The following is an 18,853-nucleotide window of genomic DNA, read 5'->3' as shown; positions in this document are numbered from 1 at the left end:
GACGAGGAGGTAACTGAGAGTTATAGTGCAAATTGTCCGAAACATCAATCAAATTGTATATACTAGGGTGGTTTAATCTCGAAGTAAAAAAATCGATGCCAGATTGTTTTGGCGCAAAAATGTTGCGCTCGATAACTCTCGAAGTCAGCAACCGATTTCATCCATATATTGCACATCGTAAAATTTAGACCAGACATAGATAAGGTTCCAATATAGACTCTATCGGTCGAAAGATCTGCTCTCAAATCGCTTCGATTCTTTTGCAACAACTTTTATTCGCTGCCTCCATTACGACGCTTTTTTAGCGGCAAGCCCATACTTCCTATGAAAATGGATCGAAAGCTGTAAAAACCGCTATGGCATATGTATTGGCTGGAACGCACGATAACTCTCGAATGAATCAGCCGATTCAGTCCAAAACTCAAAAATATTTTGTCCAAACTTAGATAAGGTTCCAATATAGACTCTATCGGTCCACTCCTTCGGGTACATCCCACACAAAATTTCGAAAGATCTGTTCTCAAATCGCTTCGATTCATTTCCAACAACTTTTATTCGCTGCCTCCATTACGACGCTTTTTCAGCGGCAAGCCAATACTTCCTATGAAAATGGATCGAAAGTTGTAAAAACCGCTATGGCACCATGTGTAGTGGCTGTAACGCACGATAACGCACGAGAAAATGACCCGAAAAACTGAAAAACCCTTACAACACCATGTGTGGTGGCTGGAGCGCACGGACCAGCCGATTTGGTCAAAAATTCTGCGTTCGTAATATTTTGTCCAAACTTAGTTTATGTTTAGAAAAGAGTTGTATCGGTACACTCCTTCGGATACCTCTCCCATAAAAGTTCCAAACTTTTCGCTAAAAATCGCCATATCTGTTGAACAGAGAAACAGATTTGGTCCAAACTTGTTGTAACGTGGTTTTCTAGGCGGCTGGGGTAGCTGCAGTGGTGTCCAGGGTCTCCATAAGAACCAACTAAACCTTACGAATTAAAAGACTAGTGTTTTTCCCTTTTGGGGTTTAATCGGATGTTTATTGATTCAAATACTTCTTCAGATGTGAGAATGCTAATGGGACAGATGCCGACCGACTTAATGCTTGTTGACGATTTATATGCGATCGGGAACTGTACCGATTCCTGAGACGAAGATTCGCTGATGTTCGGCAACTCGGCCGATAGCCCAGTCAAAATAGATATTGAAATAGCACAAAATTCCAACGGAGCTGAATTTTGGTGGAGAGCTAGGGTTTGCCATTAGAAGCAACGTTATAAAATTCCCCATCGATCCCATGTGTGCAAAAAAAGTTATTCTGGGTCAAAGGTCATTTTTGGAGGCATTATTCAGTTTTTTTAATTTTTCTCAAAAACGGTAAGACTTAGCAAAAGCCGGCTAAAGTAAGAGTTGTAGAATTAATAATTGTCTACAAGAGTGATCTTTATGATTTAAAAAAAAAAGACTTACCATTTTCCAGATATCGCGATCTAAAGATCAAATAAAATAAAAATTGAGATAAGCTGACTCCAAGCCTGCCTTACTACCGCCAAGATGGTACGGTCAGGCCTTGGGTGTTGTTGTAATGTACGTGGCATATGTCACGTTACATTATATCTCCTAATATTTTGCCCAAATGCAGTTTAACTTCGAATATCGGTCTTCTCATTGGGGTAACTCCCCCACAAAAGTTCACCATTTTTGTTTAAGCGCATTTTAGGATCTGTTCGAAGATCTTTTCGAATCTGTTCGAAGATTCTTGTGGTCCTGTTTACAACGATATTATGTTTTTCGCGGGCAAGTCTATGCTTCCTGACATAGTGATGCAAAACCTCTAAGTTATACGATGACCAAATGATATGACTCCCGAAATAAGATCCACTTTCTAAATGAACTATGCGCAAACAGGTTTGAGCTTTAATCCAAGTATATGTTTTTGTCGGCAAATTCATACGTCCACAGAGGTCCACATAATCTGAAATCCTCCTAAATATATAATTATTGGGGAAAAGGATTTTTGTCGCATAGCCGTTATTCGATTCTATATTGTCCATAGATGAAAGTTTCAATTTAGTTTCTCTGTCGGCAAAGCTGACTGATACTTTTTTACTTGTTATTCCCGCACATCAAGGAAAAAGACGTGGTCAACGATTTTCGTCCCCAGAAGATGCTGTTGAAACCGATCAAACTCCATGTTTTGGAGGTATCTCATTCGAAGTGGAAAAAGTGCTTCTACCATTGGTTTCAATTGGAGAATACATTAGAAAATAATGAAATTAAGCCATTGGGGTATAACTCCAAACTTAAAACAATCAAAACAATAAAAGGCAAAAACTTAAAAATTCTCCTGAGCCCTCTTGGGATTTGAAACTGGGTCGTCATCAACCAACAGAAAATTTTGTTGACGTCTTAGCGTTCTAAACCACAATCCACTTAAAATCTTTCGATTTGAAAGACATACTACAATAAGATGCAAAAAAGCTGTCGATTGTAATATGATGCAATGTAGAAAAAAATTGATTTCCAGTAAAGAAGGGGGACAAATGACTCGTCTTTGGAAATAAAAAGCTTCAATTTAAACTTCTCAAATGTAAATTTGCAATCTTGTATATATAAATAGGGGCTCCAAATGACGAAAATTTTCTAGCAACAACAACATTTAATATACCTGATGATGTTAACCCAACCAGTTAACGATACGATCGTCGCATAGTGGTTGATATCACTGTGCAACACGAATATTATTAACCATATCCTGATACCGCAACGTGATAGAAGACAGAAAAATAGAAGACACGTGTCTCGCCGTTTTTCCCTATCTCATCAACTTTTGCGGTTATAGGCTTCCAAAGGTTTGAGGCTTTGATGTAAAAAGGGGTCATTTTTCCAGACTACATCTTTCAAACCGTTACGAGTTTTGAATTTATCTCAGAGGCAAAGTTGTAGATCTTGTCTTAAGGAACAAAAATTGTGAACACATATAATCCATCAAACTTCATCTGCAAGGTCAAAATCGCCAAGGTCACATTTCTTTTAAAATATTTTCTAGGGTTTTTGTCTGCAGCTATCAAACCGATCAAATTTGAAGCAAGCAACATATGAACTCTGCATAGATGGTTCTTAAAGGTCAAAATAACAAATCGAATGGGATTTTTATCCTGTTTTCTCTGGTTCTGATCCACAGATACTAAACCGTTCAATATTCAAGAAAACAACCAACTGCAATAATGTAGCTACCGTTCTATGGGTGCTATATAAAGGCGTGGACGTATATCGACAAATCTCATACGGAAATTTTTATACCCCAAATGAAGGCTAAGCACCAAATTTCAACCAATTTCAAAATACAGAAAATCGGGAGGTACCGTTCTATGTGGGCTATATGAAGGCGTTGACCTATACCGACAAAACTCTGGAGGAAAGTTGTATACCCCCAACGAAGACTAAGTACCAAATTTCAGTCAGTTTGGTGTGATAATGATGCTAAAACCTTAAAAAACCGAAAATCGGGTGGTACCGTTATATGAGGGCTATATCAAAAAGGGGACCGATATAGCCCATTTGCAATACAAATCATCCTAGGAGTAATAGCAATTCCTATCCCAAATTACAAAGCTTTATCTTAAAAATTGCGAGCTGTATCTCGATTTCAACAGACGGACGGACAGACGAATTTTTTAGAATTTTACCCTGATCATTAATATATATCCTTTATAGGGCCTCCGATGTGTTACAAATGAAGAATTTATTTATACCCTCCATAGTATGGTGGAGGGTATAATAAAACTATTTTTTGATGATAAATATTCGGGTTTTCATTATTAGACCACAGAAATTATATATAAGTACATAATTGTTTTCATTTCAAAAATTGATAACACTGTACAGCACAAAAAATAATTACAAGACAATTCGGCAAGATTATGAAAGAGGACCGAAAAAAAAGAAGACACGTGTATCGGCGTTTTGAAAGTTTACGTCGGGAAGTAACCTAAATAAGCGTGGCAAGTTCCGCCAATTTCTACAGGTTTTGAAATATTCGACATCAGATTTTAGGTATATAGTGAATATAGTATATTACTGACAACAATGCGGGGTATCTTTTATGAAAAATTTGTCAGGAGTAGCTGCCATCATTATAGTATTTAGGACCATGCCAAAATCATGGATGTTAGGACTCGTATGTCGGATATATTTACTGGACAATAGCCGTAGAGTATCCCCGCATTTTCACATACAATATCAGGAACCTATGACTTATGCTGATGACGTTATTTTAGTTTAGTTTATACGTAGTTTTACAAAGTCCGATCTGGGTTATCAATATTTTCCCTACATATATTCACCATAGATATTCAAGAAAACATTTTGAATCGAGTGCACATAATCTTCTGAACGATTTCATTATGAAAAACATTAATAGAATATATTTTGTGACCGCAGAAAACGAAAATGTAAATCAAAACGGTAGAATATGGTCCTAAATTGTATATGAAAAGCAAAAGCTTCTGGAGATGTTAAATATTATAGCTACAAATTTATTTTATTCAGAAACTCGTTATGAAATTTGATTTGGAACATTTCTTCTTTTGGTACAACCCCCAAAAAGTGAAGTATTTTAGGAGATTTTGACTCAGTATGGAATACGTTTTAATTATGAGTCTAAAAGTTTAACAAATACTATCTACATATAATATCTAATTTTGTAACGTCATGTTCTTAACAAAGTATTTTACTTAGATATATAGTTTGTTCTGGGAGTTATAGTGAAATTTTGTGTAGAATATTTCTTCTTTTAACAACTTTCGTCTAAAACTAAATTTCATGATACTTTCATGCATCAACTTGAAAAAAGAACAAAACAAATTTATTTAAAAAAAATTTGGGTATTTTGTTGGCAAATTTTATGTATATATTTTCTTGATATATATTGCAAATACATATTTCATTTATTCGGTGACTTATATTAAAATTTGATGGAGAACATTTTTGTCTTTGGCGTCTTCTATCTAGAATGACGTTTTGTGGGACAAAACATAATAAACTCAGATAAAGTACAACATTAAACCTAAAATGTGATTTTATTTTTGGCAGATTCCTGGTGTTTAGGTACGATTTAGAGTTTTGATGTTTTCGGGGACCTATAGTAAAATTATGACAAATAATTTTGTAGAATATTTTGATCTGATACGATCACATTTTAAAGGAGTTTTTAAACGTTTTTGAAAAAAAGGACCAAAAATACCCGTTTATTGACTCGCATGTGGGTTATTTTTTTCATAAAAAGATACCCCGCATTGTTGTCAGTAATATTGCCAAAGACACTTTATACCTTAAATGCAAGGATTCCAAGGAATCTGATGTCGAATATTTCAAAACCTGTAGAAAAGGGGGAACTTGCCACGCCCTTTTAGGTTACTTCCCGACGTAAACTTTCAAAACGCCGACACACGTGTCTTCTTTTTTTCGGCCCTCTTTCATAATCTGTGCGGGATTTTATGTTATTTTAAAAAAAGTTAAATTTTGTTGTACAGTGTAATACAGGAAAGGAAATGTTTTTTCTTTTTAGGAGGGTTGGCGTTTTTTGTTTGGGATGACGACTTCTATTTTGTTTTTCAAAATAGTCAGGCTTAAGCCCATAGTCGTTGTTTTAATATTTTATTAAAACAACTTTAATTTATTAGTGGAAAAAAATTGGCGATGTTTACCAAGGGGTAAGGCAGGGAATACTATAGTTTCAGATCTCGCCACAGATCTTCATCAGTTCCCTTATTTCTTGTTTTTCAAAAGAAACTTTTTATACCCAAGTGTCAATTGCTAGCTCAAATAGATACGTGCGCAAAGAAACACTCTGATCGAGAATTTCTTTGGCACTACCTAAACTCTAGCAACTTCACTTGCAAACAAAACCAGTTTTTTCTTTTTCAAAATAAGTTCAATTTTTATCCTAAGGCGAACCTTGTCACGTTTCCAGGGACATTGGCTTCTTTATCTCGATTTCAGCAATACTTGTGTACTTTTTTACCCAACATTAAAAGTTAAAATCAGAATGACCCTTTATTTGATGTACGACACGGACAAAAAACTATAGCCGTTCCAGAGATATGGGTCGAAGAAGACGCCAAATAGCCAAAACAATCTAGATTTCCAAAACATCGAGGCCATAATATTAGGGAGGTGCCGCCAAAAAAACTTCGCTATGCTTTTAAAAAGCTTGGCATGTATTTACGTCAGCAGATATCCATATTTGTTTCAAAATAAACAAAATACCACCAACTTTTTTATTTTTAAATCCATTTGCATCTCTTTGCATTCAATCAAACACAAAAAAACAATATGAAGGTCATTCCAGAGAAAACAACAAAAATTCACATCAAATATTCTATTCAAAAATGCTCTCCCGTTTAGTTGCTAAAACAAGGCCAGTGTGTTTGTTGGAATATTAGCAAAAGTACTCTTCATAAAATGGTATCAACAAATTTCAAAATTAGTGAACAAATATTTTCATCTTGTGATATTCTAATAAAAATATTCAAATTGTTAAAGCTGCACGATCAACTAAAGCTGGCACAAGTCAATGACACATTGCGTAGTTTTTATTGGGAATATGTGTGCCCTGAAAAATACACAACAATGAAAATCAACAAAGTGGATGGCAAATATTTTGTATCGAATATGGATAACAAAAATCGCATACAAATTTCCACGTCAGAAGAATTTATGGATTTTTTACAATTTTATGCTGAAAATGTGCGCGATTTATTCACAAGGGTTCCAATACCGCTTGAACTTTTTATAAATGTCAATAAATTGGCCTATGTTACGGATGAAGATATTGAAGCTTTAATTAAAATTGCTGATAATATGCCAAATTTAGAAGATCTAGAATTGACAATAGACAATTTTAAAGTTGATTGCGATTCATACATAGCGGCAAATGTTATTGAACAGTTTTTAAGATTTGTAAAATTGAGAAAGTTACACTTGTATGGGGGACGTGTACGTGAGAAAATGAAATGCAAACACTTTAGGAAACTTGTTAATCAGCTGCCTCTGGAAGATTTAAAATGTAATCATTCCATATTATTGGAATCATATGACGAGGATAATGATAACAATGCCTTAAGGAACGATGTCAGTTCCTCATTGTCATTAGCAGCATTACGCGTTTATTACTTTGAAAATCTTGTAAGAGTTTGTGGCCTATTAAAAGTTCTTGAAAACTTACGAGTGTTGACTATAGATTTCCAATATAAAGTTCTTACAAATCAACTATGGAAGGAATTGTTCCAAACCTTTAGCCACCTTACTTATTTGAAAATATCCTATGCCAATTTTGAAGAAATGTCCAATTTTGTCTTACCATTAAATCTAACAAAGTTGCATTTGGAATATTCTGAAGGTCTGACACATCAAAATCTAAAAGAAGTTCTGGAAAACACACCCCAGCTTATTGAATTTATATCCATGGGAACATCTTACAAAAACAGACAAATGAGAGAATCGACAATTCCAATTTCCCCTTTGATAGAATACTTACATGTGGAAAATATTGATAACTGTCCCTTCCAAGCACTATCCGAACATGGAGGCCATTCGTCATTAAAAAACGTTACCCTTTCTGTGACAAATCAATTCAATTTAAGAAGATATTTTCCATCAATGAGACTCAATGTTCCTAGCTATGGCTTGGTATTGGATAATTTGCTTCAATTCCAGAACTTACAAACATTAACAATGAGTCTGTGTTTGCCAAGTCAATGGTCTTACCTGTTTGCTGTTCTACAAAAACTGCCATTACTGCAACAACTATCCATAAGTCTGGACGAAGAAGAAGTACAAATTCCAACTCTTCCCGCAGCTATTGCAACAAATGTTACCGAACTTAATATTTACTATATATCTACAGCTAATTGGTCACATGATTTCTGGTTCGATATATTCTCTAATAACCAACAGATGAAGTTACAAATGTCAATTTATCTCTATAAGAAAGATATTTTACAAAAGCTTGTGCAGACGAAATATTTCCCCCATTTTCTTCGAACAATAGAAATTGGCGGTTTTACTGTGGGTAAGTAGTTACCAGCTTAACAAAATGAAAAAGGATTTATTCGGCATTTCCGTTAGCTAAATCCTCTAATCATATAACTGTACAAATACACAGACATGAGAAGAGATGGAGCTAAATGTACTATGAACAGATTCCCTATTTTAAAAGTAAATAAAATTTTTGTAGGTAACAAAATAAGGCGTCGAAGTTTCCAACGTAAATTTCTACACGTTTGTGGGGCAGATATAGTAAACAGCAGGCCTATTAATTAAACTAACAGGCCACAGTATTGGCTTCCCCAGCAAAAACCAATAAGGATAGGATACTCTCCACAACACGATTACAATATAATTTAAAATCGGCCGGTAATATATAGGGGCTGTATTCAAATTTGAACCGTTTTCAACATAATACGGGAGACACTAAGAAACCTTCTGGCCTAGGCAACACGCAGTGCCAGGTGTCATTTGACATTTTTTGGAAAGTTTGACAGTTTTTAGCCTAAGCGTACTCAGAACAGTTTCACATGCGATCAAGTGTTGTGTTGATTCAAGTGGCTTGATTGAAACATCCAAAATATGGTTTTTGAACGCTTTTACAGCATCTTATGGCGACGAAAATCGTTGACCACGCCTTTATTTCTTGTTGTGCTGAAATCAAATGAAGTCATTGGATCTCCAGTCAGGGCTGTACGGCGCACAGTGTTGCCGCGTGGACAAAAATCAAAAAATGTGATGTTAACTTTTACATATGTTTATGTTTTCTTCTTACAGTAAACACATCCGATACAACGAATCTGAAAGAAAGAAGAAGTTATAGCTCTTAAAATATGAAAAATATTTCCCTGGTAATCTAAAGCGATAATCATATGAAAATTAGACGACATTTAAAATACATTTAAAAGTTTTGGATGGGAATTTGATGGGTGGGCTATAAATAAAAAAATTTTAGTACAAAAAGTTGACATCAACTGCACATAGGCAAAGTACCGTTATCAAGAACTAGAAATTTGAATTTGATAAGAAAAGTATAAATTCTTAGTATTTCGTAGAGTATATCTTTTGATTGCCACCTATTGCCACCTTGGCTCTTGATTTCCGTTAATGGGACATCTCTTCCGAAGCGAAATGTGTAAAAACATTCTGCCCATCCCTGCAACCTTCTGAGATATATCGGTTCAGATTTTATATAGCCCCCATATATATCTTTTCCCGATTTTGCTACAACTTGTTCAATTTTGATCGAATAGCCTTCAAATTTAATACGTAATATTTTCTTAAGCTATTGAGTAGCTCCACCGATTTTCACAAAAATCCGTTCAGATTTGGATATAGCCCCCATATATATCTTTCCCCGATTTTGATATAACTCGGTCAATTTTGATCGAATAGTCTTCAAATTTACTATGTAATATTTTCTTAAGCTGAGTAGCCTGAGTAGCTCTTCCGATTTTCACAAAAATCGTTTCAGATTTGGATATAGAGCCCATATATATCTTTCCCCGATTTTGCTATAACTCCGTAAATTTTAATCGAAAAGCCTTCAAATTTGATATGTTATATGTTCTTAGGTCCCTGAATGGGTCCACCGATCCCCCATAGCCCCCATACATATCTTTCCCCGATTTTGCTATAATTCGCTCAATTTTTGATGAATATCCTTCAAATTTACCTCATGCCTCTGTTCAGTTTTACCGTTGACTTAGGTTGATGAATTTTTGCACAAGTACATATGAGGGCACAGGAATGAAAAATATCAACTTTGGTCCATATCGGTTCAGGTTTGAATATGCTTACTTACTTACTTAGCTGGCCCATTACAGAACATTTGTTCTATAGGCCGAACTAAGAAGATATCTCCATTCCTCTCTATTTGTTGCTTTGCACTCTGGAATACCGCGCCTTTTCATCTCATCATCCACTTGTTTGCGCCATCTATTCCTTGGCCTGCCAATTCTGCGTGCACCGCCATGCGGCATGTATTCATACGCCTTTTTAGCGGGTTCATCATCGCTCATTCTTATGATATGGCCTAGCCAACGCAATCGCTGCATCTCGATACGTTTAACTATATTGATGTCGTTGTATAGCAGATACAGCTCGTGGTTCATGCGATGTCGATATTCATACATCAGCACGGGTAGTATCAGTGTTTTGCAGAGTGTTATTTTTGTTTGAGGAGATGTGGCTTTGTTTTTAAACTGCTGACTTAAACCAAAGTAGCATCTGTTGGCCAATACAATTCTTCTTTTTATTTCACAACTGATGTCGTTTGTTGTGTTTACGGAGGTGCCGAGGTAGACGAAGTCTTTTACTACCTCAATATTATAGGAACCAACTTCCACAGTTGGTCCGAGCTCAATGGACGCATTGCGCGTCGACACCATCAACTTGGTCTTCTCACCGTTTACCGCCAGACCCACTTTAGCAGATTCTCCTTCGACCTTCATAAAGGTATCAGTTACTTCTTTTATTGATCGGCGCATGATGTCTATATCATCAGCATAAGCAAGTAACATGTGACTATTGGTGTAGATTGTGCCACTTTTGTTGACGTTTGCCTCTCGTATAACCTTTTCTAGCAGGATGTTGAAGAGGTCACACGAAAGGCTGTCTCCTTGTCTGAAAACTCTTTTGGTACCAAACTCTTCGGAGAGGTTCTTTCCTATTTTAACTGAGGACCTCGTGTCAGTTAAAGTCATTTTACAAAGCCGGATGAGCTTTGCGGGAATACCAAATTCAGACATGGCTTGGAATACCTTTGAACGCAGCGGGCTGTCGAAGGCTGCTTTATAATCGACAAAAAGGTGGTAGGTGTCGATCTGCATCTCTTGGGTCTTCTCCAGGATTTGCCGCAGGGTAAATATCTGGTCAGTGGTGGACTTGCCAGGTCTAAAGCCGCATTGGTATGGTCCAATTATCTCGTTGACCATAGGCTTTAGTCGTTCGCACAATATCCCTGACACGATCTTGTAGGCAATAGGGAGTAGACTTATGCCCCTATAGTTAGAGCATACAGTCTTATCTCCCTTCTTGTGGACGGGGCACAGGATACTCAGGTTCCAATCGTCGGGTACTCGTTCTTCCTGCCAGATGGTGCTAACAAGCTGATGAATACACCTTATCAGCGTGTCGCCTCCGGTTTTGAACAGCTCGGCTGGTAAGCCATCGGCCCCTGCTGCCTTATTATTCTTCAGCCGATTTATTGCTGTCTTTACCTCATCTTGGCTGGGCGGTATACATTCAATACCATCTTCTGGGATTGGGACTGTGGTATCTTCGTCGTCTTCGCTGCTATTGGATACCAACAGATTTGAAAAATGTTCTTTCCATATCCTGAGTACACTATCTGTATCAGTTACCAAATTACCTTGCTGGTCTCTACAGGAGGATGTGCCTGTACCAAAGCCATCAGTTTGATGCTTGACTCTTTGGTTGAATTTTCGGACTTCATTCTGGCTCCTGTACATCTAGATTTTTTCACACTCCCGCTTTTCCATCTCTCTCTTTTTCCTGCGGAAAAGACGTTTCTCCTCTCTCCTTTTCTCCCTGTATCTCTCTCGTGCGCTACGCGTTGATACGGATTGTAAAGTAGCCTTATATGCCGCATTTTTCTCTTCGGTGGCAGCACGACACTCCTCATCATACCATGGATTCCTTGGTGGAGGTCTCTGGTATCCAAGTAAGGATTTTGCGGCTGTTTGCATGGAGTGGGCAATGCTTTGCCATTGCGCTGATATGTTATCGGTATGAGGAGTGCTTTGATTAAGCAATTGGGCTAGTTGAGTGGAATATGCTGTGGCTATCTGTTGTGATTGCAGCTTACCGATGTCTAACTTTCGTGTTGTGTCTGTTCGTACTTTGTTTGCTACGTTTAAGCGGATGCGTACCTTTGCTGCAACAAGGTAGTGGTCCGAATCAATGTTTGCGCCTCGGAACGATCGCAAATCCAACACGCTCGATGCATGTCTTCCATCTATCACAACATGATCAATTTGGTTTCTTGTTTTCTGATCTGGAGACAGCCAGGTGCCCTTATGAATATCGAGATGATTAAATCTGGTACTGCTAACTACCATGTTTTTTGCAGCTGCAAAGTCTATCAGCCTCATACCATTGTCAGATGTTTCACTGTGGATACTGAATTTCCCGACTGTTGGGCCAAAGATATTCTCCTTTCCAATTTTGGCATTAAAATCGCCTAGAATGATTTAAATGTCATGGGCAGGGCAACGGTCATATGTTTCTTCTAAGCGCTCGTAAAATATATCTTTGGCCTGTTCGACCTTTTCTTCAGTGGGAGCATGAGCGCAAATAAAGCTGATGTTGAAGAATTTAGCTTTTATTCGAATTGCAGCAAGTCTTTCATTCACTGGGGTGAAGCTGGATACCAGATGTTTTAGTCTCCTACTACCTACGAATACACAACCAAACACATGCTTTACGTCATGGCAGCTATAATACAGTGCGTCGCCTTTAGGTGTTGTTGTGACGCCTTTCCCAATCCATCGTATTTCCTGTATGGCAGTAATATCGGTCTTGTACTTTTCAAGTACGTCTGCCAATGCGAACACTACACCTTCTCTATAAAGAGTGCGAACATTCCAGGTGCAGATTCGCAGATCATGGTCCTTAAAAAGTTTGCGGGGTTCATCAAATTTAGAGGGGTTTGTTTTTCTTTTCTTTCGTTTTTTGATAGTAGGTTGTTTTTTCTAGGGGAGGGTTACTAACCCGACGCCCAAACCCAAGTTTTTAACGTTCTTATGGGTGAACGCGCGGCACATGTTAGCTCACTACCTTTAACGGGTGTTAAAGGCAGTTCCCCAGGTGACACCACGGGGAGGTCAGTGTCCACTTGAGATGAAATAGGGACCAAGATAAATCCTGGGCTTTGCCATGTTAAACCCGATCAGGACCGTTGCTTGGTATCTTCCATCCCCTACGTCACCCAAAGGTTTGAATATGGCTTCCATATATAATTTCGCCCGATGTCACTCAATTACGGATAATTACGTCATATTTTCCTAATTTAATCAATATCTCACATTCATTGCGTGTTTAATGCATCGAATACATTAAGTCGGGCGAAAATATATATGAGAGCTATATCCAAATCTAACCCGATTTTTATCAAAATCGGTGAAACTTAAAAAGGGCTTAAGAAAACATCCCGTGTAAAATTTGAAGGCTATTTTCCAAAAATTTACCGATTTATAGCAAAATCGGTGAAAGATATATGGAGGCTATATCGAAATCTGTACCGATTTTTGCGAAATCAAATCAAAATCGTAAAAACTGAACACTGGCCTGAGGAAACATCCCATGTTAAATTTGAAGGCTATTCATCAAAAATTGAGCGATTTATAGCAAAATCGGGGATAGATATATATGGGAGCTATATCCGAAACTGTACCGATTTCTATGAAAATCGGTGAAACTACTCAGGGGCCTAAGAAAATATCACACATAAAATTTGAAGGCTATTAGATAAAAATTGACCGATTTATAGCAAAATCGGGGAAAGATATATATGGGGGCTATATCCAAATCTGAACCGATATGGACCAAAGTTGAAAATTTTCATTCCTATGCCCTTATAAGTACTTGTGCAAAAATTCATCAGCCTAGGTCAACTCCTTCTATTTTTGTCCACTTTTGTATGGAAGCGGCAACACTGTGCGGCGTATGACCCATCAATTCCACGTTTTGTCCGGTCAAACAGGCACTACTTTGAATGGATGTGTGATGCGGAACGAGTCGTCTTCTCTTCTTCTACATCCAAGGTCTTCTTCCATGAACAACTTTCATTGAATTGGCTCGCTTTCGAAGACCCAAATGGTCGATTCCTGTTTTGTTTCGTGCTTCTAAGCATAGATCCAAGATTCGTCTGTGACGATCTTATAAATGTCATTTGAAGCACAGCGATTGTTATTATTCCCAATTTCATTGCACCAATCCACAAGAGAAAAAATCCATTTTTGCGGTCAGGTGTTCATGCAATATCAAATGTTAGTTGGGGAAGAAATGCCCAAGGGTACCCTTATCTCACGGTATATAACATGGCGATCTTGCATTATCCGTTCACTCACGGCTTTATTTTTTTTTTTTCTTGCACAGCTTCCGATTTTGGGCGACCCTCACGATCTTCGTATTTTGGCGAGTGGTGGCCACGATTGAATTCATTAAACCCGTTTTTCATAGTGCTATAGGATGGTCCTTTATCGATATACAAAGATTTCATTTGATCGATGCACTCTTGCCGTGATTATTCACTTCGAAAGTTGTGAAAAATTATAGAACGAAAATGTTCACAAATAAATTCCATTCTAATTGCAAATTCGTATGCCAAATTTCCTAAGCATGCATAGGCTAAAAACTGTCAAACTTTCCAAAAAAAATTGTCAAATGACGCCTGCGTGTTGCCTAGGTCAGAAGGTTTTCTAGTGTCCCTCGTATGGCGACCTTATTTCTAGACCAAATTCCGTACCATTCACCAAATTTCATCAAAGTTTGACAGAATTTGCGTATTTTGTGGATTAAATACTTCAAATCGGCGACGATATAAATTGAAGCTGTACTCAAATCTGAAATGGCTTTAATATAATTTGGCAAAAATTTTCCTAGAACAAATTCCGTCACATATTCCAAATTTCATCAAAATGGAAGATTCATAGCGAGATTAGTGCATCAAATACCTAAAATCGGAGTAGAAAATATACACGGGAGCTAGATATAAATACAGTATAGCCTCGATAATCCGGACACCACATGTTTCGGCGATGTCCGGATTATCGAATTGTTCGGATTACCGAGTACTTACAAAAACATAAAAATTTACAAATTAAAATCATTAATAACGTACGTTTACTGAATAAAAACTTTATATTTAAGGTAAACGAAATCATATTAAGCAAATATCACGGGTTGCGACCATTTTAAGACTGGGGAAGATTTCTTGGCTATCAAATTTACTCTTAATTTTACTCGTCCGGCGTAATTTACGTGACATTTCCTGTTTATTTTTTGTAGTATGAAACTTCTCTACAATTGGTGTATATTTATTCATAGTTTTTTCAAGGATATAAACTTCGTTACCCATGTACTTTAGGGTTATAACTTTTCTGAATTTTTTGCAAATATCAAAAATACCAGTACCGCATAGAGCATGGAAAAATATTAAGAAATGCATTATCACGTTTCCCCTACCGTTAAAAAAGTTTCCGCACCGATTGCACACAATTTTTATTGCAGTTTTTTCTTAAATTTAAATCTATACAACAATCCGTAGTTGCCGGTGGAAATCAAAAGAAGTCAAACAACAATAATAATTTATTAAAATTTCTGTACAAGTAGTGCGATTATACGAATTTCTATGATTGGAACGATATAATTCGTAGTTCCAATTGGTTAAAATTTCAAAAATATGCAAAAATCCGCTGTCTACTTATCAGAAGGCTAATTAAATAATTCCTTTAGAGGAAAGGAACACCAAGCATCCATTTTTAATTAATTATTTAATTATTTATCATAGTCAGTCATCAAAGGTTGAACGATAGAAAAATCATTCGACGGATTCAGATAGTTAATTCCATATTGACTTTATATCTGAGTCAACAGTCACTAGCGAGACGAGATGTGGACCCAAAACTTTGAAAAACTTAATTTTTCTTATTTATACACCAACTGCTTTTGCTAAGAACGCAAATGTCAATGAAATAACTAAGAATCTAATGCTAAAGATAGAAAAAATACATTGATGTCCGGATTATCGAGGTACAAAAAATATGAGATGTCCGGATTACAGAGTCTACAATGGATGCTTGGTGTTCCTTTCATCAAAATTGTACAGAATTTGGGTGTTTGGTGCACCAAATACCTCAAATCGGGCTAACCTATATGTATGTGGGAGCTAAATCCAAATCTGAACGGGTTCCAATAAAATTTGGCAAATTTTGTTCTAGAGCAAATTCCGTTACACAAAATCATGAAAACCTAAAAAAACACTAAAAATGTGGAATTACTCCAAAAATTAGATCTGTAACTAAAATAGAATATGTCTGTTCATGTCTCCTCCAATCAAGTTACTTGCCCGAACTTATTGAACTTTTTATAGCGGATAGTCGTTGCGAGCATGACTACAACATTATATTCTTTTATATGTGAACTTTAATTAAAAAGCACTCCTGCAATTTTTTTATCCTCCACGTTTTGTTACAGCCCTCATAGAACGGTACCTCCCGATTTTCGCAATTCTGAAGGTTGTCACGTCAATAACCCACTGAAAGACTGAAATTTGTTATTTAGTCTTCCATGGGGTTATCAAATATTCCAGAGGAGAATTATCAGTATAGGTCAGCGGGTTCCTATATCCTCCATAGAAGTGTACCTCTTGATTTTCGGTATTTTTAAGGTTTTAATATCGGAAATTTGGTATTTATTCTTCTTTGAGTCTAAAAACTTTCCGCCAGAAATTTGTTGGTATCGATCAACGTTTTGATATAGCGCCACTGAACTGTACCTCCCGAATTTCGGTATTTTGAAGGTTAGCCACACATTTTTACCGAACTTGCTGAAATTTTTGTGTTTAATCTTCTTCGTAAATGAAAGGAAATTAATTGTTACACTTTACTTCAATAAATCACGTGGTGGGTATAACAAGTTCGGCCTGACCGAACTTAACGCCGTTCTTACTTGTTTTTTATTCCTTTTTTGATTTTTCTCATCTATGAACATTGTAGTTTCAGAATCCGCAAAAACTTCCCAGGTGTAAGCTCCTTTCATTTAAAGTTGGTTCAAGAGAACTGTGTTTTGTGAAGGAGATATAAGAAGAAGTTGTTCAATATACTCGTAGTCCATTGTCGAACTTGATTAAGTTAAAGGGAGCACGGAATAGGGGCATTAATTTTGTTCAGGCCGACCTGCTCATAACCTCCACCACAAGTTGTATTGAAGTAAAATGAAACCATTAGTTTCCTCTCGTTTATTAAGTTCTTCCGCCACATCAGGGCTTATTCCCAGGAAAATCTAAAGAATAACACTTTCTGTTAAACAAGTTTTACTGTCAATGAGACACCGATGTTTTATACTCAATCCGAATCCAAAATACCTCAAATCTGCAGGTAACTGCATATTGGGAATATATCAAAATATGAACCTATTCATTTTCTGCGTGAATGTTTTCTACAGCCACTACAGTAATTTTTTTAATTTTTTTTTAAGATTATGCCTGTCCGTTGGTGTGTATATTAACAATCCCGAAGGACAGATCCGTCGTGAGTCGAACTTTCGATGTATGGCGTGATGAAGTTTCTGCTGAAGACCCTGTAAGGTATCTGAAATTAGCGTTATATCTTTGTTAACTGCTGTTTCAGCTTTTTTATGAGATTATATGTCTTAATTCAAATCGAATGAGGATTATTTTCGTAGGGCATTTCGACCTTCTAACTCGCTTCCATCAATGTCCTTTTCGTTTTTAATTTTAATATACTCACTAAAGACTTTCATCCCCAAAAGGAATTATCTCTGCCCCAAAATTTCATTTCTCAGTGTAATTTGTGATAACGTTTCAGCAAACTTTTATAAAAATTATCGAGTAAACCGACAAATCTATTTTTAAATAATTCTAATTAGTTTAATTTAAACTTATGTTGTTTTTACCTTCTTTTGTACTTTCAGATTGTGCCGAATTGAGAAATAATTTTGAAGAAACTTTGAAGACATTCAAATACGATTTTATTGATATGGAATTCGGTGATTTTGAAAAGTTAATCTACAACATTGTGTTATCTAGAAGAAAATAATGTACCAGCTGATCTGCGACGTTAGCATCACGCTCCCAAGTGATAATGATATTTAATGTCTGCAAAAACATTTTTAATAGTTGTTAAAAGGTTTTTTTTTTTGTAATTCTATTAACGTTAAATTAATATTACATAAAATAATAATAATTTTGTATAGTTCTATGTTTGTAAGGTTGCCTAGCAAAAACTGACATTACCAAATAAAGGGTTTGTATAGTACTTTTCCCAGCCTTAACTACTTACAAATCAGCATACTAAATCTTTATTCACGGTGTGCCTTAAATAAATTTAAATGAAAGGTGTTTTAACCTGGGAAGATGAGACAAATAAAAAAAAACAAGAAATAAATCACGGTCAAACTTCACATTTTTATGGCTTTTTTAGGTTTTCACGATTTTGCTAGAAAACAACAAAGCTGTTTAAAATTACTCATTTTCGTGTCGCATTTTGTTGCCTAATTATTACCATTGCGAAAGTTTAGAGTGCATATGGTGTACAATATTTCATATTTGTGTCAAAAGTGCGGATATGGAACAAATCGACAAAAGTTCTATTTTTAAAATATTCTCTATAACTTTTATATTCCAATACGTATTTCTCTATATTTTTGCAAATATGTTCTACATACTATTATTAATAATAATGCAAGTCAATAATATAACTATTTTCTTTAGTCAGCCTTAGGTAGTAGTGACACAGAACATTAAAATGCGATTATCTCAAAACGGGAAAATGGCGTATGGAACACTTAAGCATGACACCAACGATATGTTCTATTTTTATAGCATCCACCATAATATGGACGGTACAAATAACTTTGTCATTCCGCTTGTAAATCATCGAAATATTCGTCGAATTGATTGATCAGCATAAAATTCTAAGTCGATATAACCATATCCGACTCTTAACTTTTTGTACCAACCCAGCAAATTTGAAGGAAGTGGTTCAATCCGATGACGTGATTTCATGGCATATTTTGCATTGGTTCAAACGATGTCGTGA

The 18,853-nt window shown here is 36.3% G+C and overlaps 1 protein-coding gene across 2 annotated transcripts in view; it reads left to right on the top strand.

The window, feature by feature from the left end:
- LOC141402415 (uncharacterized) overlaps positions 1–17,881 on the top strand; it is a 49,458-nt gene extending 31,577 nt beyond the window's left edge. For both annotated transcript variants that reach the window (XR_012412625.1, XM_073983637.1), the window contains exon 2: positions 17,727–17,881. Coding sequence is in view for 1 of the 2 variants with exons in the window: in XM_073983637.1 (XP_073839738.1) it covers positions 17,727–17,851 (125 nt within the window). In the remaining variant the exon portion in view is untranslated. The remainder of the gene's footprint in view (positions 1–17,726) is intronic.
- Positions 17,882–18,853: the final 972 nt, after the last annotated feature.

This window comes from Musca autumnalis, unplaced genomic scaffold, assembly GCF_047663935.1.
Source record: "Musca autumnalis isolate F117 unplaced genomic scaffold, ASM4766393v1 scaffold_4, whole genome shotgun sequence".
Classification (NCBI taxonomy): domain Eukaryota; kingdom Metazoa; phylum Arthropoda; class Insecta; order Diptera; family Muscidae; genus Musca; species Musca autumnalis.
Note: the sequence above shows the minus strand (reverse complement) of the source record. Positions and strands in the feature narration are given on the sequence as shown.